Genomic DNA, 25,194 nt, shown 5'->3' with positions numbered 1-25,194 from the left:
TAAGTGTAAAATTGAGTGGCTTATTAAGGAGTGATGTGCTATGACTTTTATTAATGAACGCGAACATGATGGCAGTGAAGCTGTCGAGCCATGCAACCTGCAATTATTTACAGCACCCTAGAAACCACCTTACAACACCTTTGCAATGACCCAGAATGCCTTAGCAAACTCCATAGCAACCACCTAAAAACACTTAAGCAACCAAGTTCTAGGTTTGGCACTGCAAGTATAGTTTCATTTCTTAATAGTTTTGCATACTTCATAATCTTCATATTTTCTTCTATTTTTTCATATTTTTCTTTTAGTTTATTTTAATTTAGTTCAACATTAACATTACATGATAGGTAATGAAATTAAAATGTAATACAATTTCTCCAGTGTGTTGAACTGAGATTAGTAAACTAACAACTGCTAATTGTTTTGATTATTTGTAGATGATGTACATGTTGTTATGGGTATAATATAGACTAATATAGAGATAAAAACATGAATTCCACAACTAGTGATTTGTGTTGGTAAGGTAAAGTTGGTCTGTGTTGAAAATCTTTGATTTATAAATAGCTTTTACTATTACTCCATACCCTGGATTATAGACAAATTTTCTTTTTTAATTTGTGGAAGTAGGGGGGCACGAGATCTCCCCGTGACCCGAGGTAGTTGGGATAAGCGGTAGAAAATGGAATGGAATGGAATTTGTGGAAGTTGGGTTCTGAAACCAGTGGAAGTATACAGAGTAAGTATTGTGTTGCATACTGGCATAAAACATAAATTCTACCAGAACTTCTTAAATTTGTGTCAGTTTGTTTCATTCAAGTCATACAATGGATTAAAGGTGTATTTATAAGACAAATCACTCCTAGTCTGTATATCAGATCTTTAGAATTGCAGCTCGGCAAATCAGATTCTAACCCTTACAAAAATTGACCATGGTTTTAATAGAGTTCAAATTATAAAAACATGGTTTTACTACAGTAACATGGTAACTGTAGTAAAACAATGGTTATTACAAAATATCTATGGTTTTGAAAACCATGTTTTAAACGATGGTTACTGTAGTAAAACCATGGTTTTGCCCTAAGTAATCAATGCACCAAAAAACCATGGTTACTACACTTGTACCATAAATAAAACATGGTTAATTTGCGTAAGGGACATCATAACAAATGTTTATTTATTCTGAAATGTAATGCCATTTAAATGCTGAAAGACTCTTTATATGAAAGAACCATATATTTTGTTGTGTGGTTTATCATTCTATTTATTGTTGACTCTTGTAACTTTATACACAATATTTAAATGTCTCATGAACTGCCCTTGTTTATTGTTTTATACTGTTTTATGAGGTCTACTTATGACGCTCGCGTGGTTTTTACATACAAAAACATCAAAACCCATAAGTAACAGGCTATTTTCTACCCAGGTTTTCAGGCCAGCTCTGCAAACGCTCAGTTTTAATGGGCGTGCCACATTGAAGACACTTGGAAGTGTCTTTTTAATTTTTACTTAAATTAACTGATTTAAAGGATGTGATGGCAAGGCTTTGCATATAGTTTGTGTATACTATTTTTGAATTGCGTTTAATGATGTATGACCGTACCTGTCAGCGTTTGAGACCAATGATCTCGAACCGGACAAAAGATAACCGTGATCGCAGGTCTCAAATGTTACGAAAGTTTCCATGATAAATAAACAAATGGGAGACTCCCGGTAACTTGTGGATATCACCCAGCACCCGAAATAATACCAAAACACTTCAAAGCGGCCTCCATTATTCGTAAACGGTGGATAAAACCTTGAAAAATTATATTACGATCACAGACAACCTCTTCAATTAATACAAATGACTAGAGGTGCGAAAATTGTTTACGGCACATCAAGTGATCTCTAACAAAGCATAGTGACGCATAGAACAAAAATGTTTTACTCAGATAAGATTGCTGCGCCATTCCTAACGTATCCATTTTAAGGAACAGCAGTGCTTTTTAATTTTAAACTCACCACAAATTTAGTGTAAACCTTTGCCTTATTCACGAAGGAATCCTCTGAGAAATGAAACAAACAAACGCTTCATGTTTTTCCCACATGAACTGGAACGTCTTTAAAAATAAACTTTAACCCCGCATTCCTAATATCGGAATCCGAAGGAAGGTTATGCAGTGACTGTATTCTTGCACAACCAGGGGATTGCTCAATATTTCGCGATCTTTAATGACATGTTTGTTTATTGCTTGCTCACTCTATCTGGTTCCGCGCCACTATTTCTTTCATGAAACTTCTCGGGTTAAAATTGTGATTTTAATTCATGCCACCTTTAAGACCCTTTTTCTCTGTTACTTGTACAAGAAATAAGATGCTTATGATTATTTTAATGCCTTGTATACTTGTTCATATTTGTAATATAAGTAGGAATGTTACATTGTTATTCTTTCTTACAGAACGGTGATTGTGACTGACTAATTGTTTCTCATCTCGGATTGCCTTTTGAGGCTTCTAAAAGGGATTGTTTTAAAATACATTAATGGATGACCTTGAAAACATTTCACATACATGGTATATGCTCTATTATATGTCAAAAATATATATGCCTGAAACAAATATTTTGTATAATTATTACATGTGACTACAAATAAATGTTTTGACTCTCTTTGGCTATATTTTGTTGTATTTACCATAGAGAAAGGTTTTCTATATATTATGTCTATTGCATAAATTCCTGTTTTATACTTCTGTCACTTTTTATTGTATGCATATACTTATGATATTAATTTGAATTTGTAAAGCTGTGAAAGATTTAAATCGTGCTATAGAAATACAAATTGAATAGAAGAAAATTGAATTTACTTATTTTGTTGGTTAAGCTTACTTTAAAATTTGATACGTATGTGTTTCCTAATGTTTTCCTAGTAAGGTGAACGTTAATGTGATTAAAATTTTGAGTATCCTGTACATGTACAGTTAGAGGTATATTACAAGTATTTCAAGTGCAAAAAAAGTATGAATACAACCAACTAGTGGTTACTAAGAATACTTCTTAACTCCTTCGCCGACAGCCTTTTAAAAAAAAAGTTGCCAGCCTACGCCAGCGCTTCTTCAACATTTTCACCCAACTTTAATGGCTCACAGTAAATGTTCTGTAAAGAATATATGGAAAAACGTCAAATGCAGTGGTGTGCGGTGGACTTAAAAGATGAGGAGGCAAGTTTCTACCCATGTAATTTTTGTTAATCTCTGCACTTTGAACAAGTGCGTTTGTCCGAAAACCAGTGTCATTTCAGTGTTTATGTGTGAAAAATTCCTCTTTAATTATTACAAGTTCATTACAGTTTGTACTTCTGATTTTTGCAGTTTTTTATTTTCCCTGCTTTGGCAAAAGGTACATCAACACCACCTTCATCTTTCTCTGGAACTCTTGGGATTTCCTATATAAGAATTACATCATCACCAATACCATCAATTTAATTATTAGCAGTCCCAGAATACTCAAAGCATTTTAGAGATCAAATCAAATAGATGTGACTTACTTTAGCACTGCTGTTAGCCTGAGCAGGCCTGATCACAAGCAAAAGTGTTTGAACAAATCTGAACAAAGATGCAGGCTGGAGGACAAGAAAAAACATTCAGAACTTTAAGAGTGGGAAAAAGCAAGGCATTGCAATTTGAAACATGGAACAGTCTTTAAATGTAAAATGATTGACCATTTCAAATTCACTTACCAATTATTTTACAATTTCTATTACGTAATGCCAGTACAAGAACATTTCCTAACCTGAATCCCTGAACTCACTTCACTGCCTTTTATGCCTGCTCTTAGCCTACTTGTTCACTGTGAAAGGGAACAGATCAATCATTGAACAGTTCACCTAAAAATCTTAAATTGTCATATTTATTAATATATAACAAATAACAAAAATAATTTACAATTAATGCTTGCATAAATGAATGCTAATAATATTTTTAGTGGAAGTGAATGCAATCATAATCTAATCCATTTTCTATTCTGCAATTCCTTATGTAACCTGAGTCACAAAAATTGTAGTTTGTGCAACTGAAATATGAAACTCTTAATTCTTAATTTAACTAAAAAACACATTGTGATATTTGTGAAAGACATTTATAGTATTTCAGACTTCTAACCTTAAAAATGAAGTCCACTCTTCTTTCCTTCATGGAATTGAACTTCTCTGTCACCTGCTCATACTACCATGAGCCTCTTCCTTCCAATGCTTTCACAAGGGATTTTTCAATAGACAACAGTGCCAGTTCAGATAGACGTTCCTGACCTGTAGCACTGCACATGTAGTTCTTGGTCCGTTTCAGGCATGAAAACTTCTTTCCAATCCCGCAGATGTCGCGCCAATTGTAGCACCAAGACACATTAGTTTATAAAGTTCTGGCATAGCCCTGTCCAAATCATTAGACTTAAATGCTCTGAGGAGGTCACACAACTTGCCATAGGGTCCCAAGAGGGTATGGAGTGGAGACGAGGCGGATTCCGCCCTCTCGCGACCCTTAGGTACCTGGTGACCAGGTCGTGCTGCCCTAGAAACTTTCCATCAACTTAGTTGTGATGAGTGCCGATAGCGACTACATACACATTCAGTGTGGAGGGGAGATGTTAATCTCCAGTCTCTTAAGAAGGACAACACGATCCCATTCAAGCACCTCAGTGGGTCTTCTCGTTGAGAGAGACACCAGGACGAGAAGAGGCGCCATCTAGAGGCGTATAACCACCTAGTAGATGGGGCCCTAGCCTGGGTGATGGTCTCCGCCATAGAGGGGGAGTAGCCAACTCAGGATCTTCCCAGATCTATCCCAAGATCTGGGATACCAGAACGTGCGCTTCCCCTGAGAGAGCAGGTCCTCTCTCAGGGGAATGGGCCAGGGGGAGTCGTTGACCAGAGCCTCTGAAAGCCAAATGCCAGTATGTTACAACCAATAACACCTGGTACTCCTCTTCCCTGACCTTGCACAGTGTCTTATTGGGGGGGGGGGCGTACTTCCGCCCGTCCAGCGGTCAGCTGTGTGCAAGGGTATCCGTGCCGAGGGGGCCTCGGACAGGGAGTACTAAAGCGGGCAAATTGGGGGTGTTGCAGGAGGCGAACAGGTTTACCTGGGCCTGCCTGAACAGCATCCAAATGAGCTGGACTGCATGGGGTTGTAGTCGCCACTCTCCGTGAGGCGTATACTGACAAGAAAGCGCATCGCTGTCTGGTTCAGTTTGCCCGGGATGTGTGTGGACCGCAGGGAACGGGTCACCTGTTGACTCCACCGGAGGAGGCGTCAAGCAAGTTGTGTTAGCTGCCGTGAGCGTAAGCCACCCTGACGATTGATGTACGCAACAGCTGTATGGCTGTCCTCGGACCAGCACATGCTTGCAGAAGAAGAATTTGTTGAATTCGTTTTGTTCGTAGTCATGAGCGAAGGCTCCTAAAAACAAAAGGTAAATGAATGCTGCATTCCGGCTTCGTTTTATACCGGACATCCGAGGGCGGAGACCAGCATGCAAATTTCATTCGCCAAATTTCATTGGCCTTTCCTATAGTAGTCAGAGTTTATTGGTCCACAAGGGCGAACCCCATCTGTCATTCTCGAAACAACGTCGAGAGACCGACAGAAAGGGAACTACTGTTAAACTGAAAGTACACTTAAAAGTATGCTTTTATAAACAAAAAATTGGACCAATTGAGTCCCAATCGGTATTCAGACTTTCAAGAATATGAGTCCATTTATCCATGATATCCATTTATATGAGTATACTTAATACATAAAGTATACTTAAAACTTTACTTGAGTATAAAAAAAGAATTGTCCTTTTAAGAACTGCATTACTATTTGTTCCCCTTTTTGAAGTTAAGTTAATTTGAAAATTCATGGATAACAGCAACAATTATATTTTCACATTAGAAATAGTATTGTGAGGGATATAATGGTAAATGTCCTCTGAAAAGTGAGTTTGTAGTCTGTTGTGATGGAACCAGCAAACATCTTTCACTTACTAAAAAGAGTTTTGCAACATAGATTTGTATGGGTGTGTTGAGATATGAGGGTGCTGCTCAGTGGCAGTCTTTAGAGTCCAATGTCAAAGCCTTGAACATGATGTGGGAGGTACAGGTAGCAAATTGAGTGAGATGAAGAGGAGTGTGACATGAGACCATTTTGGTTGATTGAAGACCGGACGCACCGCTGCATTCTGGGTCATCTGAAGAGGCTTAATCTCACTAGCTCACAGACTCATGACATTGAGTAATCACATTACAATTAAATTGCCAAATTGCATTAGAGAGGGTAACATGAGTATAATTGCAAGATCTAACCCAATGTTGCATGTTTATTTGTTAATGGAACATAAGTAAGGGGTGACTTGGGTATACACAGATTTCATGATACGTGTTCAGTCAGGATGTGATATTGGTCAGTTGGCACTGAGTGAGTGCTACATGACCCACCCCAATTGCAACGTTGTTATGACAACACAACAAAGTCTCATTTAAACAATGCATCTGATGTTCAAAGTGCCTTTGCGTTTATTCTCTCTCTGTTCTCTCTCAGCCTCACAACTGTTGCATGTGAGACTGAAAGAAGTGGATCGGGTCCATGTGATCTGGAAGCGAACCTTCTCTAGAGCAACTTTGAATTCAAAGCCTGCTGTGTTATATTGAATTGCTTTGTATTAAAGTCAGGCAACTGCTGTACACTTTAGCTTTTATTAATATGTTTTTTGTAACATTTCCTTTTATACACCCTGCTCTTTATATATTGAATTGGCATCAAGCATTAAAAAACCCACCAGTCACAGCCGGCACAGTGTAGGTGTTGTCATGGACCCGTAAGATGTCTTGTCTGACTTTGGTTTGGACAGCGGGGAGTGCAGAGGGTTGAGCCAGCATGATAGAGCTCAAGTCCAAGAGCATGGATGCACATCATCTGTTCAGGCAGACTCTACACCTCAGGGCTTTTGTAAGATTTGTTTGCTTGTCATGGCCAGCAAACCCCACTAGCCAAGATTTCTCCATTAATGCACCTGAATGTTTTGGCTTTGGTCGGCTATCTGACTTGATGTCGCAAATTGTCCCTTTGGTGACGTTGCTGTGTATTACCACTCAGTTCAGACTGAGCTCTCTTTTTTTCCATAATATTTTATCTCAGTGCTGCGTATAGATAAACAACATTGATATGTCTGAGGGATAAAAAGCATGTCAAGGAAAGCTGAAATATTTTTTAGGCAGCGGAAAGTGTTTTTGTACAGGTCCTAACTTTTGAAAGTTTGGTGTCTTACGAACCTTTAGTCAAACTCATTTTCAATGAGCAAACTGTGATTATGCAGCCAACATCCTGTATGCGTCTACTAGCAAAAATACTACAGGAACAGCAACTTTGAACAGTGAATCCATGGCACAGTGTGTATGTGTAACCCTAACCCTGCATTTGTCTCAAGGAAGAAGGTCTAGTCATCTCTCTGTTTGTCTGACAGTAATGTCATCAACCCAACCGCTGTGCAACACTTTTGTAGTTTTATCGACCTTAAAATAATTTCTCTAAAATGATTTAAGTGGTACAAAAACTCTTAACTGGATAAATTCTACTCACGCTGATACCTCCGCTGTCTCATAGCAGCTAAAATCACACATTCTAAGTTCTGTGTTCGGTACACACAGCCCCGCCCATCCCCTGCCAGCGGAAGAGTGCAAAATGGTTTCTAAACAACGTTTCTGCATTCGCCGGTCTCATCAGTTTAGTGGACAAATTCAAGTGTATTGCGCTGCCCCCGGGGATTTTTTTTAAAAGCAACATTATTTAGGACACTGGTAAAAGACAATTGCGGTTATCAACCACATGGGGGAGCCGAGGGCAAAAGTTCAATAGTGTGGCTTTAATAAATGCTGTAAAACTACTGTAGACTTCTAATTGTTAGTTTATGTTAGCTAATGCATTTACTAATATATCCAAATACAACCTAATAATCATAGCTATTTTTAAAAATAGCTAAGCAAATGCTATAATAAAAAAAATCAATACATGCTTGTATGAAAGATCATTTTAAAGAAGATTTTTTTTGATATTTGTTTTAAATAAAGCATTACTCCAAAGGTCACCCCCCACAGAGATTTCACCTGTAAAGCTAATCGCGCTCTCTGAGGAAATCACGTTGGTGAGATTCGTTTCCACATTTACTTAAATTTGTTTGGCAACCTGGAAAAAGGCTATTAACAACACAAGAACGAGATCAATACATTGTTTCTACATCTCTAATGTCATCTGGTCCTGGATCAGGAGACGGCCGCTAATTTAAATTCGTGCCGGGGCTCGGTGATGCCACCATTAATTCCTGATAAGAAAGGGCCGTTGTACTGCCTTCTTTAATCTCTGACTGATGCTTCTGCATGATCAATAGCCTTTCTTTCTTTCTTTCCCGTTTTTCCTTGCTTATTTTTCTTGAAGAGAAGATTGATCGTTCCGAGTTGTGAGGTGTTTGGCTTCCACTCATTATTGTTGCAATTAGGATGCCTCTGGGAACTGGAGGGATGGTTGCGCGGGGGTCGTGTTAAAATCCTCTGACCCCCTACTATTGTTATCCAGTCTTAGATGATCAGTCAATCAACCCCGATGACAACTTATTGTGGTGAAGAGGTAGGAAGGCGTCTCATGCAAGTGGATTAACGGAGCCAGAGAGTAAGAGAGAATGATGTGTGTGAGTATATGTGTGTGCATGTGAGAGAGAGCGGTGGAGAGAGAGAGAAAGCGAGAGAGCGGAGAGCATGGGGGGGGGTGTGCTTGAGTTGCGACTCCTTGTGTCGGTGAGTAGGAAATAATCACAGTGTTGCTTCTTCATGAATTATTAAGAAGCCTCTTTTAGCTTGATTCAAAACCCTGCATTTTCATGCGTGGCTGTGAAGCAGAGCGGGAGGTTGTTGTTGGTTTTTTTTAGTGTGCGAGTGTGTGTTTGTTTTGATAGGTGTATTACCGCTGGAGCAGGACTCAGCGTGCTGTACAAGTGCACAGATGAGCAGTCCGAGAGCGGAGCAGCGGCAACACTGTTGGAACTGGAATACAGGCAGTCACCTCCACTCCACGCGGCAGCAACAGCCTCTCTCTCTCTCGCTCTTGCGCTCTCTCTCTCTCTCTGCCTGCCTTTTTTCCCCTCTGTTCTTTCTGGAGTTGAGATCTTGTTCGTCAGAGCGCAGGAAGAGGAACGTGAGTGGAACAGGACTCGGAAGCTGCTATCCAAACATCCCAAGCGCAGACCTGGCTGCCCACATGCCGATCGAATTTGTTTGCAAAATCAAATTTGCAGAGGAGGATGAGAAACAAAAAGGCAACCAGGATGGGGACAAGGAGAGCCTGATCGAGGAGAGCTGCAGTCCCCCAGCCAAGGACCTGGCCGGCTTTGCCAATACCTGCTCGCTCCATGGGATTAACCATATCTTTGTCTCGGGCCGGCTGGGCGTCAGACAGACCCTCTGGGCTCTAGCCTTCCTGGTGTCCCTGGCTCTCTTTCTGTACCAGGCGGCAAAGTGTGCCATCTCCTACCTGGAGCATCCTCACGTCACGGCACTCAATGAGGAGGCCGCCCCCGAGATGGTGTTCCCTGCCGTGACCATCTGCAACATCAACCGTTTCCGATTTTCCGCCCTCACCGACGCCGACATCTACCACCTCGCCAACCTGACCGGCTTGCCCCCCAAAAATAAGGACGGCCACAAGCCGACAGATTTGGAGTATCCCGCGCCAGACATGCAGGACATCTTCAACCGGACGGGTCACCAGTTGGACGAGATGTTGAAGAGCTGCAATTTCAGTGGACAGAACTGCTCGGCTGAAGACTTTTCGGTGGTAAGTTTGAGGAAAGTTTTTGACAACACGTTAATAGCCTTTGAAATTTGGCAGAGATTTGTTGCAACTTCAGAAGAATAACTTTACAGGCAGAAAGTATAAAAAAATAAGCATCTCTGTTAAAAAGTCTTTTGACCCTTCTGATACCATTCTAACACCAACAAAAATATTGCTGTATGACATACTATCTAGTTTTATCCTGTACCCTTAGGGAAAGACAATATTTTCTTCTCAGTTGAATCTTGAAGTTTGCAGGTGTTGCCAACCAACACAATTTAACATAGTATCCTTACACAAGAGGAAACAGTGTCTCTGTACATTGAGGTCTATAGATTCCTCTTCACCTCTGGTGTCCTCATATCCTGTTGTGACTATTCAGTTGAATGTAGTTTTGTAAATAGGACACAGACTAGACTCACCACTGTCATAGCTTTCACAGGAGTGGTCCTGTTTCCCTGCGCTCATGATTTCTCATAATGTACCAACAGTTTCTGTTTCTCTCGAGGGAGAAGAGCAGGGTGCATTTTATATTTACTTCACCAATACATCTGTTGTTTTGTACTGCCACCAGTGTCGGTTGCTGAATGAGAGCGCGACGACAGTATTGCTTTTATAAAACTCCCTCGCACACTTGATCGCTCGCCCTTTCTCTTCAGCACTGCTCTGCCAGAAGTTAAGTTTCCTCAATGTTCTATTTCAATCCTGTCTCTGTTGAAATGAAATATTTAGAATCTGACATACACGATTTTTGCATTAGCTAAATTGGTTACAAATAATACTTTTCCAGAAGCCACACAATGTCAACACAAGAAGGTCTTGTTTGTGTCTCTCCTGTCATGTGCACCGAAGGATGAAGGGATATTGCTTTGGTAGTTATGAATAACATTTGTCAAGCTCTAATAGCATGTGTTAGATGTAGATATTCTTATCTTCCCAAGATCTTGTAAGCTCTCGGTATAACCGATGAATATGTGGAAGTGCCCTTTCATGTGTCACGGGGAGAAAAGAACACAATATATTTGATCTTAAGTAACGTTCGTATGACAGAAAAAATTAGAGCTGACAGCAGGCTCTCTTCTTCTGCCCGTTTCCCCATTGGCCATAGAGGGAACATGTCATGATTCTGCTGAAAAATAAGGGCAACAATAGACAGTAATGGATGTGACAGGTAAATGTGAAGGGTTGTGCTTCCTTTTAGTGTGTTAACTGTTAAGGATGTCAAAAATATAGGAAATTTGGTTCCAAGTTGGCACTGAAAAGAAGAAGATAACAATACCAGTATTTGGGTACTAGAAGTAGCAAATACATACTCAATTCAGATTAACAGGGATGTGCGTAAACTGACTTCATTATCAGTTGTTGACATAAACGTATTTGGTTTATTTTATAGTTTGTATTACGTGAATGTAAAGTGGTCAGGGAGAACATCAATATTCATAAGAAAAAAAATTCGATTCATTATTCATTTCAATGTTTATGACTTTTAATGTGATTTATTAAAGGGAGAGGTCACCCAAAAATAAAAATTCTGACATCATTTACTCACCTTTAAGTTGTTCCAAACCTGTATACATTTCTTTGTTGTGATGAAAACAGAGAAATAAATTTGGAAGAATGCTTATAACCAAACAGTTCTTGACACCATTGACTACCAAAGTAGGAAAATGACAATGGTAGTTAAAAGTGACCCAGAACTGTTTACTTTCCTACCGTCTTCAAACAGAACAAAGACATTTACAAATACATTTTTTCTACTATGGTAGACAATATAATTTTCTGAAGTTTTTGTACAGGCCGTCCCGTACAACTGAGAAGTGTGGGCCCACCCCATAACCTTAAAACGACTTCTTTTCTAGATTATTTGCTTTAAAAGTTCCTTTTTCCACAGTTCTTCCCCATCAGCCCTGTGATCTGTGTCTGAGCAGCTGTCAGTAAGATTAGTTATGGACATCTTGCTGTCGCCTCACATGGTCGCTTCCTCCGTCCCGCAGACCGCACAACTCAGCCAAGGAAACTAGGACCGATTCGAAGCACCGCCTCTTAGCCTCTCCACTGTGACTGCATTTTAGATGTAAGAGTAAACAGGATCACGGCTGCAATCCCAGAAGCCCCTGTGATATCAGCGGACAGACCGATATTTTTAGCATGAATTGTGAGAGATGACCTTAGCTGTAGCTCGTTGTTCTCTGGATGCATGTGGATCGCTAGCCAGAGGGAAAGATACGCAGCGTGTTGGTATCTGGACTGCTCCAGATGCTGTGTTTATTTAATGCCTGCATCAGCAGGGAAAGTTGTATATTTTCGATCAATCACCTCTCTGGCATTTAGCCCCACCACTTGGTTTCAATTGTGATATCAGCTGTTCATTTGTCATTTCCACACCCTACAGCTCATTCTGGTGTCCTACGGTTCTTCCCCCATTGAGCTGTTCATTTGGAAACACAGTAATAATAAATAAACAGCAATAATATCATTATATAAAAAAGAAAAAAGATGAATATTTAATACAGGATGCGAGTGACTTGATATTCATTCATTGCTTGACACAAAGGTCTAATTTATCGTTTTATTTATGCTTATGTTAAACATTTCCGTTCTGCCTCATAGAGATGAAAGAATTATATGTGTTAAATTATAGAAGATGTCTTTCATCATGGATATCAGTAGATATGCAAACCACACTGGCCGATATTAGGCTATTATTTTACAGCGTATTGGTATGTTGACTCCTTACAAAGTGTTCATGAAATCAGTTTATGAAATTAAAAATGAATAGGTCTTCGTTAACAAGGGTCCCAATTGTATTTCAAGAAGAGCGTAGTGTGTTTGTGTATTTGTGTGTGAGAATTGCATCATTATTTGTTTCCTGTTCCCCTCGACATGGGGTATAATTAAAACACTCAGCTGTTATTGACTCATGATAATTACTCACAATAAATATTATAATAAGATATTTAGGCATAATTGAATATAAATAGCCGTGCTTCATTTTTCCCTTCCACCTTGCTGTCAGGCTTCGGGTGCTAAACGGGATGATGGGTGATTTAGTTCAGTCCAGCGTGTACGTGGAGGTCTTTGGATCTTTAAGCCTGCTCCACAGCGTGTGTTTGCTCTCCCTCTTGCTGTGTTTGTAGACAGATTATCCGATTTTGTTTAAGGCAAGGACATACTCTTTGTGCATATATTCCTACGGATAACCAAGTGACACTGACCCAGATTGATTCGAGGCTCAGGGTGAGAATAGACATTATTATAGGGCCCCTGTTAGCATTTGTCATGTCAGTATGGAACAGGGGTGTTGAGAGACTGGCGCTGTATTAGATAATTGAATATGTGAGCGTGGCACTCCTGGGTTGTGATGACAAGCTTCTAATAAAACAACCCACTTCAGGATTTTTAAAATGTCAAACTGTTGGAGATTAGAAGAGATTTTTATCAGGTTTCTGTGAGTTTGTCCATTTTGCTGCCGTGTTGCCATTTTTGTCAGCACTTGATTTTGTGGCTAGTATGTATTCAGACACTTTTCTTGTTTTGTTTACTTATAAATTAAAGTTTTTTGTAATTCTGATGGATTTGTGACAGGTGTGTACCATTACCAAAAATAGTTTGATTCCAGTATGATTTCGTTATAAACTACAAATAAGAAAGTATACTTTCAGTGTACATCTTTTTATACATCTCAAAAATGTACTAAATTTGTACTTTAGTGTTTTTCATTTATATTACAGAGAGGTCTATGTTTTTTTGGGACCATACTTGTGTTCAGTTTAACTGCATAGGTTGTTTGCACATGACGTCAAGGCACTGCACGAAGTGCCGATGGAGGGCATCAAGTGATTTTCTCTATGGGAAGGAATTCACTATAACAAACTCAATATACCTGTGTTTTGCGTCGCTTTTCAAATGATCAATGTTCAAGATTTTCAAATCGATTAAACCATGTTAGGTGTTTTTATTGTGTAGCAAAAGTTGATGTTCATGAAGGGGGAAAATGTGAGTATTGACTTAGAAATGGAGATAAAAGTGACTTGTAAACCTGACTCTGCGGTTGGGATGAGCCGAGCCGGATGACTTTCAAAAATGCTTAACGAGGTTGAAATTTACCTAAACAACGACCAGGTGAGCTGAAATTTCTGTCACACCTTGTCATGAACACTAGCAGCAGAGATAGATACCTGATTAAACAGATAAAGTGATTAATCTCGCATTATGCGCTTCTCTACCATAGAAGTCCATTGTAAAGAAACTGTTTAACGTACCGAACGACCTCTTAAAACCAAATTCCGATTAAATCTTTTTTGTAATAAACTATAGACACGGTTGAAAGAACAGCACTTATTCCAGGGATAAGAATAGTCAAGCTTGTTCTTCATAAAAGTTAATTATAAAGAAACCACATCACGTGGCTCAAGGCAGCGTCAAACTGAGAACATCTTCTATGGGGGAGAAACGCTAAACGCAAGCTTTTTCACTTTATACATTCAATAAGGGCTTGTTCTTTTAACAGCAGCTAGTGTTTATTACATTGGGGCATATTAAATTTGGGATTACCTGGTCGTTGTTCAGGTTGTTAAACATAGGTACTTTAAAATTGTGATAGTGAATTCTTATGGATGAAATAAAAACCATGTGCATGTCTTATAAACCATGTGCTTGCAAACAACCTATTGGTCAGTTCGAGATTATGGGTGCGTTCAAATCCCAAATACCCTCACTTGCGTTCTTGACCACTTGAGAGCATGTGCATGCGACAGGAAGTAAGAGCGCAAGTCTGTTTACTAAACTAAATTATATTTCGTTTAAAATGTTTAAAAACTACAAATTACCTCAAACATTACCTGCAATGAGAGCGGACGTGGCTTAGCTGGATGAGATTTTAATGGAAGTACGTCATCAGCCGGTATGCATATACCCCATTGACACAATCATTTCTCGGGCAGAAAGAAGTCTCTGAAATCCCCGCACCACAACACATGACAGGAAGTGAAGGAAGGTCTTTCTAGGGGGTGAGGTTAAGATTTTTTAATTAAAGAAAAGAATACTGCAAAAATAAATCACTTTGTAAAACACTACAAATTTCCATAAAGAGGGAGATTTGTCAATTTCAATGTCACTGTGACTTTAAAAGTATACTTAAACTTTATTTCAGTATACTTAATAAAACTTGAAGTATACTAAGTTGTATGTTTTTAACGTCTATGAGAGATTGTTAATGAAAGAGTGCATGCCCACAGTTTGTAAGAAGATTATTAAATGCCTAATAAACATTTCATTTAAGACATTTCATGTTTCTAAAAACAGCGCTAAATGGGGTTATCATTCCTAATCTGATTTCTCAATCCTGGTATGTACCCACATGTTTTTTGTTGTTGTTGTAAAGTGATAAATTCATTTTACGACAAAATCTCTCCTGAGAGTGGCAACTGTATTTACATTAAGTAAAGCAGTTTTATGCACAAATCAAATCGCATACACAAGTATTATAAGACCACTGAGCTTTGGTGCTCATGTCAGAGACATGGGTTTGAATCTCTTGTCCTATACCAATCATTCTTCTCTCATCTCTCTATTTTCTTTTTCAATAAACTGTAAAAAATACAATAATAAGAAAATGCTGTGTTCCGCAGTAGTGATTTATTTGAGTGTGCTAGTAGCAGCTGAAAGTTCTTGGAGGCTGACTGATGTCTTGTCTGCTTGAGGTAAGAGACATCTAAGAGCTTTTGGCAGTAACAGGTGTTTCACAATGCGTTAGTGGGGATCTGGCACTCGTCGCTCCTGAGGTAGGAATGTTTTTCTCTCCGAGAGCGGCCCGAAAGCTCAATGCTGTGTGAATGACATCAGGTCCCCCTGCGGGCTCAGCATCTGTCTCTTTTCCACGTTCCCCAGGCTCTGTCCATTTTCCTGACAGAAACACGGGCCGAGGGACCGTGAAAGTGACCGTTTTCTCGCGGCTTTGTCCAAACAGCCCGTCAATTTGCCGACCAGTTCCGCTGTCGCGGGCCTCCACAGATTATTGAACCGCTGAACTACTGATACATTAAAATCCCCCTTTCAGAGCTTCAGCCTTCGGCTGCGCCGTCTGCTTGCGTTACACTTTATCTTTCCTTCAGCCCATCCTCTGATGCGCGGAGACACAATCGCATGCGAGAGACATAGCTGTAAACATACTTATCCTCAAGACAGGCCTGCTTTTAGGGGATGTGGCGTCTATTGTAAGTGTTTACATTTCTGTGAAGGATATAAGGACAAACGCACACACAAGCACACGCAACAAGGAGCTATTTGAATCCCTGGAAAATAAATCCACACTCTTTACACTAAACGCATCAGCAGCATTCCATAAGACAACCCACACCTGTGTCTGATCTCTGTGTTATATGAATGCAGAGGCAGTGATTCACTTTTGAGAATTTTGAGGTGAGATTTTTCAGTGTTACCGTTTCTATCATCATCCTTAGATTTAGCCAGCTACATCAGGAAAGTCTGGAGCTCAAGGGATGGCTTTAAACTTGCCAAAAAACTTGGCGCTAAAGTTCGGAGGCTGAAAACTCCCTCCAGAGTCCTCTGAGACATTAGTTCCCACTTGCATTTGTCTCCCTCTGACAAGCTGTCCGATGGCTTGTTGAAATGAGCGTGTTTGTGAGCACACATACATGCTTCATCATATACTGATAGACTTGGAGGAAAAGATTGATAGCAACCCCTAACTTCAGCTGTTTACTTCACCCTCCCTCCTAAATCAATATATTCTTCTGTCAGATTGCTTTGCAGGCCCTAGCCTGGCGTGACTAATTATCTTGTTCCTCTGGTTTTGGCGGGACGTCTGCTGTGGTTGATAATGAGAAGAAGCCGAAACAAATGGATGCATTTCCATTTCTTCATATACAGTTGTGCTTATAAGTTTAACATAACGCCGTTCTTCATGAGTTTACATAACATATTCCATTTTGGTAGTGCTCCGATGAAGCTAAATGACATATTCACATGCATTAAACAAGACGACATTACACACATTATTTTTGTTAGATCTCAACATCGTTGAGGTACTGTGGGAAAGAACTGAAATATGTAAAGCATGCTGGGAAACAAAAGAACTGATAGTGCCTGAAAGATTCATGTTAAGAACAGTGGGAAGCATTACAAACCTACCACCAACAGCCATTGACGTATAAGGAGGAAAACAAAATATTTAAAGACTGAAGCAGAATAAGTTTTGTCACAATATTTGTGACATAAATTATTTAAAAACAAAAACAATTATTATGACCCCTTTCATTTTTGATGGACTGTAGCAAAATGCATTCTTACGCAATGCAAATTTGTAATGCACTGAAATACAGCAAGATGAATATATTGTTGGCACACTGTTTACATATGCCTCTAGATTTTGTCCAGGCTTATTTTTCATTCAGTACTTCCTCTTCCCGTGGCTTAGAGACAATAAGAAAACGATAAGCCCCAAAGAGAAGCAGTCGTCTGTCTTTACTATCTGACTGGATTTTAATCGGAGGCCCAATGATATACTTTGACCAGTTTCCGAGCCGCGCGTCGCATACATCACCACAAACACACGTAGCAAATGAATCGGGCCAAGCGACCGGACTTGACCGGGTAATGAATGTGTGTTTTTCTCATGTTTCGTCTGCCACATTGTAATTAGTGTGTAAAAAGCAGCATATGCTTAAATATCAAATGGATCTAACATGTGAACATCTTTGTTCTGCTTAGTGTACAGAAATGTCAGCGCGGAGAGGCCGAGGCAACATAAAGCAGAAATAAAACAACATAAATGTCATTCAGTTCATGCGGGTCTGTGGGCAAGCAAAGCATGAAAGACCGGCGAGTGTGCTTGGTTGGACGATTAGGGCATGCTCTGAATTATGTCGAATGTCACACACTTGGCGCCGGCTTTTGCTGATCTTTGTTTTGTTTGTACACTCGCATGTATTACAGAGCTGAGTGTACTGTTTTATAAAATTTGTGGAAAGAGCTCATTGTGCAGTCGGGTTAAAAAGATTTAGGAAATGTATACAGCTTTATGTTCAGGTACTTCTGAATTAGTACATCAGGTACATAAATCATAATATCACACAGTGTGATTGAAAAATTATTGTTTTAATATTGAATTGTATTTAGTTATTTTAAGTACTTTGTTTACCCTTATAATACTGAAAGTGATCTCAGCCATGTCTTTCCTTAATCATTGTATTTCTAGTGTGAACTTCTTTCAAAGTTATCATTATAGTTGTTCATTGTTCTGGAGCCTTAAATCAGAGAAGGGCTATCCATATGCATTTGAAAAAATCTTAATAGTTCATCTCAATTGCTTGATACAGTTTCTTTTGAGCCAATCGCATGACTATAAAATGCCATGAGAATAATTATTCTTTAAAATGCCAACATGACATTATTACTTACACCACAACAATTTCACCAACTCGGGTCCAAACTATAAAACTGTGAGCAGAATGTTCATCAAAAACCACCAAACAGCTTATACAATGACTCAGTCAAAAAAACAGGGAGTATTTTAGTTTCTATTTAGAGCAAGCACAATGAATCTAAATCTTCTGTAGTCAAACAAAGATTTTGTTCATCTCTGTTTTGAGCAACAAACCCCTTTGCTTTAATCCTTCCCTCAGGAGACTGATGCAAAATGCTGCACCTCTGCACCCTCCCTCTCCTCTGCGCAGATAACGGAGCTGAAGGTTCTTGAACATAAGCTTCCTGATGGGAGTGGGCTTTTGTTTGTTTCTTCCAAGAGCAGCAATGAAATGCTTACTTTTTAAATTAACACAAAACGCTAAGGGTAATTTACATTCATTTATTTCTGTGTGGAGTTTCATTGGTCCGTAGATATAAGTGTTTCAGATATATTTTATGGACCCGCTTGATATTTGTTCGGGGAGCTTGTAAACACTAGGGGCGATTCTAGGTTTTCTATATTAGGGGGGATTAGCCTCCAATTAGTATACAATATATATATATAGTTATAGAGCCATTCTCTAAGCTCCACATACCGTACATTACTAAAATAAACGATTAAGAAAGAATATGCAGAATAAAGTAATTGTTATTAAAATAAATATCACATTAATCGATCAATCTGCAACATTTATAATTGTTTATATTTCAATATTTAGAAGGAGGAATAACTTGATGAGATGTTTCCCTGCCATTCATTCTGATCAGCAGAGCACTGTCACTCCTGTGCATGACTGCGAGTTAATCTTTCACATCCACAATAGTTTTAAATTAATGTTAAAAATTTGGAAGTGTCTAAAATATGACAAAGAGCTTCTAGGTACACTTTTGTTAACTTGGAACTCAGAACAATGAATAACACAGGCGAGCCAGTCTGAACTAACTCTATCTAAAGACCCGTCGTCTTTACCGGGGGTCTCAAAACATCCGTCAGTTCTCTATAACTAGGTGCAGAAAAATAAAACGGAACTTATCATGATTCATGAATGACCCATTTCTGTGCGCTACTATTTCCCCATGATCTTTTTCTAAAGTATGCCGTCATTGGTTTGCTGGAGGTAAACAACTAGTTAACAGTGTGACATGGGGTGAACGCAGACAAAACTTTTTACAGTGGATATGAAAGGGTCTTGTATCGCTCGCGCATCATATTATGTAAGCTTTATTTATAAAAAAAGAATGGCAATGATGCAGATGTCATGTTAATGCACACATCTTGTACTCTGCTTATGACGTTCACTCCACCACTCCGCTGTGAACTGAAGATTGCACTTTATAATGCCATTTTAAAAATAAGAGTTGTTAAGAGGACTATAAAACAATCTCAAATTCCTGTACAGATTTCACAATTACTCACAATTTTTTAATGGAGCTAAACTAAAACTTAAGGGTGGCTAAAGCCCACCTAAAAAGGGCCTAGCGACGCCACTGGTATACACATGGTGTGGGTATGGTAAACATAGCCACATCTACTGCAACTGTAATTATTCTCAAGTAAGTTTATTGAGTATGTTTACTTCTTAGAAATAATAAGCCACAATATTATGTGGTAAATGATAAAGAAAACAGTTCTGTATGACTGCAGTTATCTTAGCGAGGACTTTCAAATGGCCCCTTGCATAAACTATCAATAAAAACCTATGCAGTACACACTACATCAACATCTCACACATTAAAAATAGTTTTCATCATAAAAGCTCCCTATATAGATTCCTCACAGCGGACAAAAGGGTCCACACAAACCGCAGCAAGGTATGCAGCACATTAGGCAGTCATTCATCTCAAGGTTTCGTCGATGTTGACAAACCACTCGACCTTCAGATGCATGGAAATGTCATCTAATTCATCAAGCTCTGCTTGATACACCACCCCTCATTTTCCCGTCCAAGTACATTTCAGTTATGAAGTGTCCTGAAGAACATATTAGACTGTAATGAAGCCACTAGAAAGGGCGAGATTACCTCGCATCATGCCGCAGAGCGAAATGCAACGCAGCGTCTATTTATTCAGCAGTGTTCTTTAAAGGCCCACCATATGAAAAATGCATGACTGCGCATTGGAAATGAAGCTCTGGTCCTCATTGGCCATAATTGTTTTGTAATTTAGCAGCGTAAACAAAGGCGGGTCAGTCCGGGGCGTATGTAGACTGCTAAACTTTCTTTTATGTCTTTTATGCTTTCAACTCACATTTTCACTGTGATTGTAGTTTGACCGGACATGTTAAGGACCTTGAGGAAAAATTCAGACGTATTCGCGGTTGACGGGATTTCACTGCGGCTTGCTGACATACCGAGTGAAATTTTTATGACACCTTGAGCAGTAATGGCTGAGGGTGCTTTGCTATAGTAAACTGTAGTTACATTCACGCTGAAGGCAAAGCTGTTTGTCACAGAACTAGCCAAAACAGCCCCGATGTGAATATGTAAATCATGATTGTGGGTACCTAACATATCCTATTTTCTTTTCTCGACATTCAACCGATTTAGACAGAGCGTGAAATAACGTGTAAAACATTTGTATTGTTATTGTATAGTGTGATTTTCTACAACACTTTTCTCCCAGAAATATGTGCAGACCTGGTACACTCATACGTGCCTTGCTGTTCTATAAAAAAAAAACATTTCTCATGTTGTCCCTCTGCTCGGAGAGTGCATTCGGTTCGGTGACTGCGTCTGAAGTCTGTTGCTTTTGATGTGAAATTTACTCAGTGTGATTCAAGGCCATTTGCAGTGTTAGAACTGGTGGCAGCAGCTGGGACCCACTAAACGGCCACCCAGTGCGTTTGACACCTTTACAACCATCAAAGTAAAACATTTTCCATTTTGAAACTTTTGATATTCTTCTAGCTTCTTCAAGAAACCAATGTGTTCTCTGCTGGGCTGTTCAATGATTATTCATAATAAATCTCATCCAGAATAAAAATTTGTTTATACATAATGTATGTCTGTGCATTGTGCGTATTTATACATTTAATATTTAGAAAAAAATGCAGGTATATATTTATATAATAAAATGGTATATATCAATTTAAACATTTATACATTTTTATATTAGATCATTTTCTAAATTATGAACATGTGTATGTATGTTCATACTATGAATGCAAAATAAATATGCACAGTCCAAAGACATATAATGTATTATGTAAACACAAAACGTTTATTCTGGATGCGATTTATTGTAATTAATCGTTGACCAGTATTATAATTTTAGGGAATGAAATCATATGTATGTGGTATTTAAAGTCTTTGCTCTGACGATGTACACCCCAGATGGCACGAAATCCACAAATTTGTGCAAAACCTGATGATCCATGTTATCCCAGCATGATTTGATAATGTTCCAAAAAGTGTCTTGTGTGCATCAATGGAAACAAAGCAAGATGTTAACATGGGTAATGTCACAGATTGCTGGCTTCATTGTTTTAAAATCCTAAACGTTCTGTTTAGTTTCAGGTTTACATTCGATGTTGGACTCCACTGACGTCATCCTTGTGTTTCTATAAAATATTGAGAACGCCCACAGTTTGTACCTGTACAAGTCAGTTGTAAAATACAAGTCAGTGTTAGAAAAGCATTATAATGGGAAACTGGTTATTTCAGGTAAGCTTTTTATTTTCCTTCAGCCCAGTAGTTGACCTCTTTCAATCATACCTCTGTCCTTTAACCTGACAGTGGCTCAAAGATTAATTCTGTTTGTCCTAATGTATGGTAATGAGAAAGTTGTGTGGATTTGATTGTCAATAACTTGAAATACGGCCCTGCTCCCTAAATGCTTGTGCCGTTCAATAACCTATTAAAGTTGAATCACAGATAAGTTGGCGTGCATCAGGAAAGCAATCTGAAATTTGTGCTGACATTGATCCAGCAGGAAAGACCTGATGGCTCCGATTAACACTTCTGTCCCGGGAGAGGGGCGAGGGAGGGGGCATGCTAGCTATTAATATCGTGAGATGTTCTTGGCCTTTCCCAGCATATAAGCTCCATTTATGAGCTCTGTACAAAAAGTAAGAGTCTGCAAACAATTGCTCAGCTCAGGCAAACATAATTATTTTAGCAGGAATTCAGTTTCTCTGCTGTGTCTCTAGTAAGAACAAATGGATGGATTTCTGTTTTATATGTGTTTCAACTATCTCTTTATATTAAAACCTCTTCAACTCTGGTGCATTTTGCATTTTTACCTAAATTTAATAGAGTGCCCTAACCAAACACAAATTTATATTTTGAATATAAATAATGTGGCAAAATGTTCCATGTTATGTTACTCTTCAGTGTTAGAGTGAGAGCTGTCATTTTATAGATGACTCATCTCTGTTTTTTTTTACTTATGAAATTATTTTGAATATGATTTTCACATGGGGGAGGGGGTGGGTTTTGGGACGACAAATGTTCTTTTTTTATAATAAAATGTGAATTATAGGGCTGGTAAGATGTTGTAAGATTTTAAGAGCTTCTTTATGTCTACTTTTGTGCTTTAAAACTTATAGATTTGCCGTTTTTGAAAGACCTCTGTATAAACACCTCTTTGATAATTGGTTACATTTGCACATTTGGTCACAAAAAGGCCAGAATGGAAGTGCCTTGTCGATTTCCCAAAATATAGATTTGTGTGTGCCCTTCACGTCTAATTCAGTGAAAATTGCCAGAGAGTTAATGCAGAGCCTGAAAAGTGATGTCCCAAACAACATTTACATTTTCAACAGTTTCTTTTTATAGTGTATGATACTGGCATCATGTAGACTAAATGCAGTACTTGTACTAATGAGAGATTAAACGCGAGCTGGTGTTTACAATTGCCCTTCACATTTTTGTTGGGATTAAAGGACAGCTAATGGAGCACCTCAGGAAGAATCCGTATAGTCAAGGAATAAATGTCACAGCTGTTCAGTCACAAATCATGCTGCAATTTCTTTTCTTCTCTTTTCATCCTTCTTGACCTTCATGGCCTGTTCTTGGGAAAATGAAGAACATGTTAACATTTCGTTTATATGCATAAGCCCCCTGATAGGAGCCCAAAATCCCATTTGTCAAGTATTTGTGTTTCCTGAAGGTGATATTTTAGTGTGGTTGTCCCCTTCCACAATGTGAGCTAAACAATCTGCATCAGTTCCTTGGCTTCCGGCTAACATAAAGGAATTCATAATATCTACATGTGCTGGATTGTGAGATACAGTTTTCTTTCCTGTGTTGACGTGTCTGATTTAAACAGGAATTTATGACATATCAAAGGGGACATGTTTTTTTAAATATCTTAAGGACTATAATTTACTTCAAATCAGATGGTAATATTGGAAGTAGGGACAAAATCATTCTATAGAGCATCTAATTGGACAGAATTAGTAAATTAAATATGAGTCATCCATTTCCAGTAGTCCTGTAATTTAAAGCTTTATTTTGTTCAGATTTGGTTGTACACAAGCATAGAGGCTCAAGGCAAAACATAGTAAAAGCCTGAATTTTAAAAATATTTTATTTCAGGGGGTCTGGAGTGTCTGTGGGATTTTATTTGTCCATTAAATGCACTTTTACCCCATAGATCAACATGCAGTCTTTTCCTCTGTATAAATCAGATCAACCTCAAGCCGATGTCAGGGACATATTTACCCAGGCGTCTGAGCCTGAAGGCCACCGCAAATTTCGCAGGCTGTTTATACTGCAGAAAACACATTTCAGGCTGCCTTTACATATAACAGGACCACAGCATTCACAAAGTTCTTTCTCAACTTTCGAACAAGTAATGATAAAACCGTACTGATATAAGTCATTGAAAAGCTTTCGATTATCCTTGAAATGGCAGCAATATGGCAGATGTAATGAAGCTCAAGAAGAGGTCACCTTTCTCTCTCTTCTATCTCTTTCTGTTCCTCATTTTTATGAATGCTGTTGGAGTGTGGATCTCTGTAGACACAACATGTGCTTTGATGTTGCATAAATAAAAGCGTTTCCAACCCAAACAGTGGAATAACTTGCCCGGGATTAGCATTTCATTACAATAGAAGTGTGATGTTGTGCAGACAAAAGGTGTGAAATACGGCAATAGTGGGACCACGGTGGTCTGCCTGCTTGGAATATGTAAGACCTGGCGAACTCTGGTTTGAAAAGCTCACCATGAATTAAACATGCACTGGCTTTACCTCATGCTAAATAGAAACACAACCTCTACGTTTAGGGATGTCCACCAGCTTGTTGTATCAGAAAATTTTCGTACCTATTACTAATACATTTTTACTAGATCTGTGTTGTTTTTCTTATTGCCGGTGGCTTCGTTCTGTGCCATACTGCGAGGTTTCGGTGGCTCTGTTTGGGTATGTTCATAAGACAGAATGGAGAAAAAGCAAGAGCTAGAGTGGTTTGTATTATACACAACATAAGAGAGAGAGAGATTCTTATTAAATTGTAAAGCCAAAGCGAAGAAAAAGTATTGTGCAAGAGCAAGTTGGAAATAGACTATTTGCAGGATAATTTGGCAAAAAGAAGGAGCGTCCCGCTGTCTGGTGGAGTGTGTTTATGTCTTGAACATGCAATTACCCTCGATTTCATTTCTCACAGATGAGTGTGGCTGCTCACCGGAGCAGCAAACGAAGGAGTTTAGGGGCTTGTTGACATGGCGGTATGTGTAGTTGCAAGAATCCAGTAAGCTGGCCATCATTAGAGCTTGGAGGCTCATATGGTGGTCAACAGTCGGGTACACAAACTCTTTAGTGTTTCTTTTATGCTGTCAAGATCTGGTCGAATACAGGATTTTATTTGGAGGAAGTGAATGTTAGCCCTCTTATTGTTGTTGTGTGATGGTTTGCCTCAGAGAGGTCTTATACCTGCAGAAAGCTGTCTGTTGAAATTACAAACTTAATGGAAGCTTCAAGGCTTTCACATGACCCAC

The 25,194-nt window shown here is 38.9% G+C and overlaps 1 protein-coding gene across 3 annotated transcripts in view; it reads left to right on the top strand.

Moving 5' to 3' along the window:
- Positions 1-8,536: 8,536 nt before the first annotated feature.
- The window catches only part of asic4a (acid-sensing (proton-gated) ion channel family member 4a), a 76,518-nt gene continuing 59,860 nt past the window's right edge, over positions 8,537-25,194 (top strand). For 2 of the 3 annotated variants that reach the window (XM_056754898.1, XM_056754896.1), the window contains exons 1-2: positions 8,537-8,628; positions 8,954-9,831. In XM_056754898.1, coding sequence (XP_056610876.1) covers positions 9,001-9,831 — 831 coding nt within the window. In that variant the 5' untranslated portion in view covers positions 8,537-8,628; positions 8,954-9,000. Of the gene's footprint in view, positions 8,629-8,758; positions 8,796-8,953; positions 9,832-25,194 lie in introns of those variants that run through there. The other variant, XM_056754897.1, reaches the window with a different exon arrangement.

The sequence above is a fragment of the Triplophysa dalaica genome, chromosome 8, assembly GCF_015846415.1.
Source record: "Triplophysa dalaica isolate WHDGS20190420 chromosome 8, ASM1584641v1, whole genome shotgun sequence".
In the NCBI taxonomy this organism is placed as follows: domain Eukaryota; kingdom Metazoa; phylum Chordata; class Actinopteri; order Cypriniformes; family Nemacheilidae; genus Triplophysa; species Triplophysa dalaica.
This window is presented reverse-complemented; position numbering and strand designations above follow the sequence as displayed.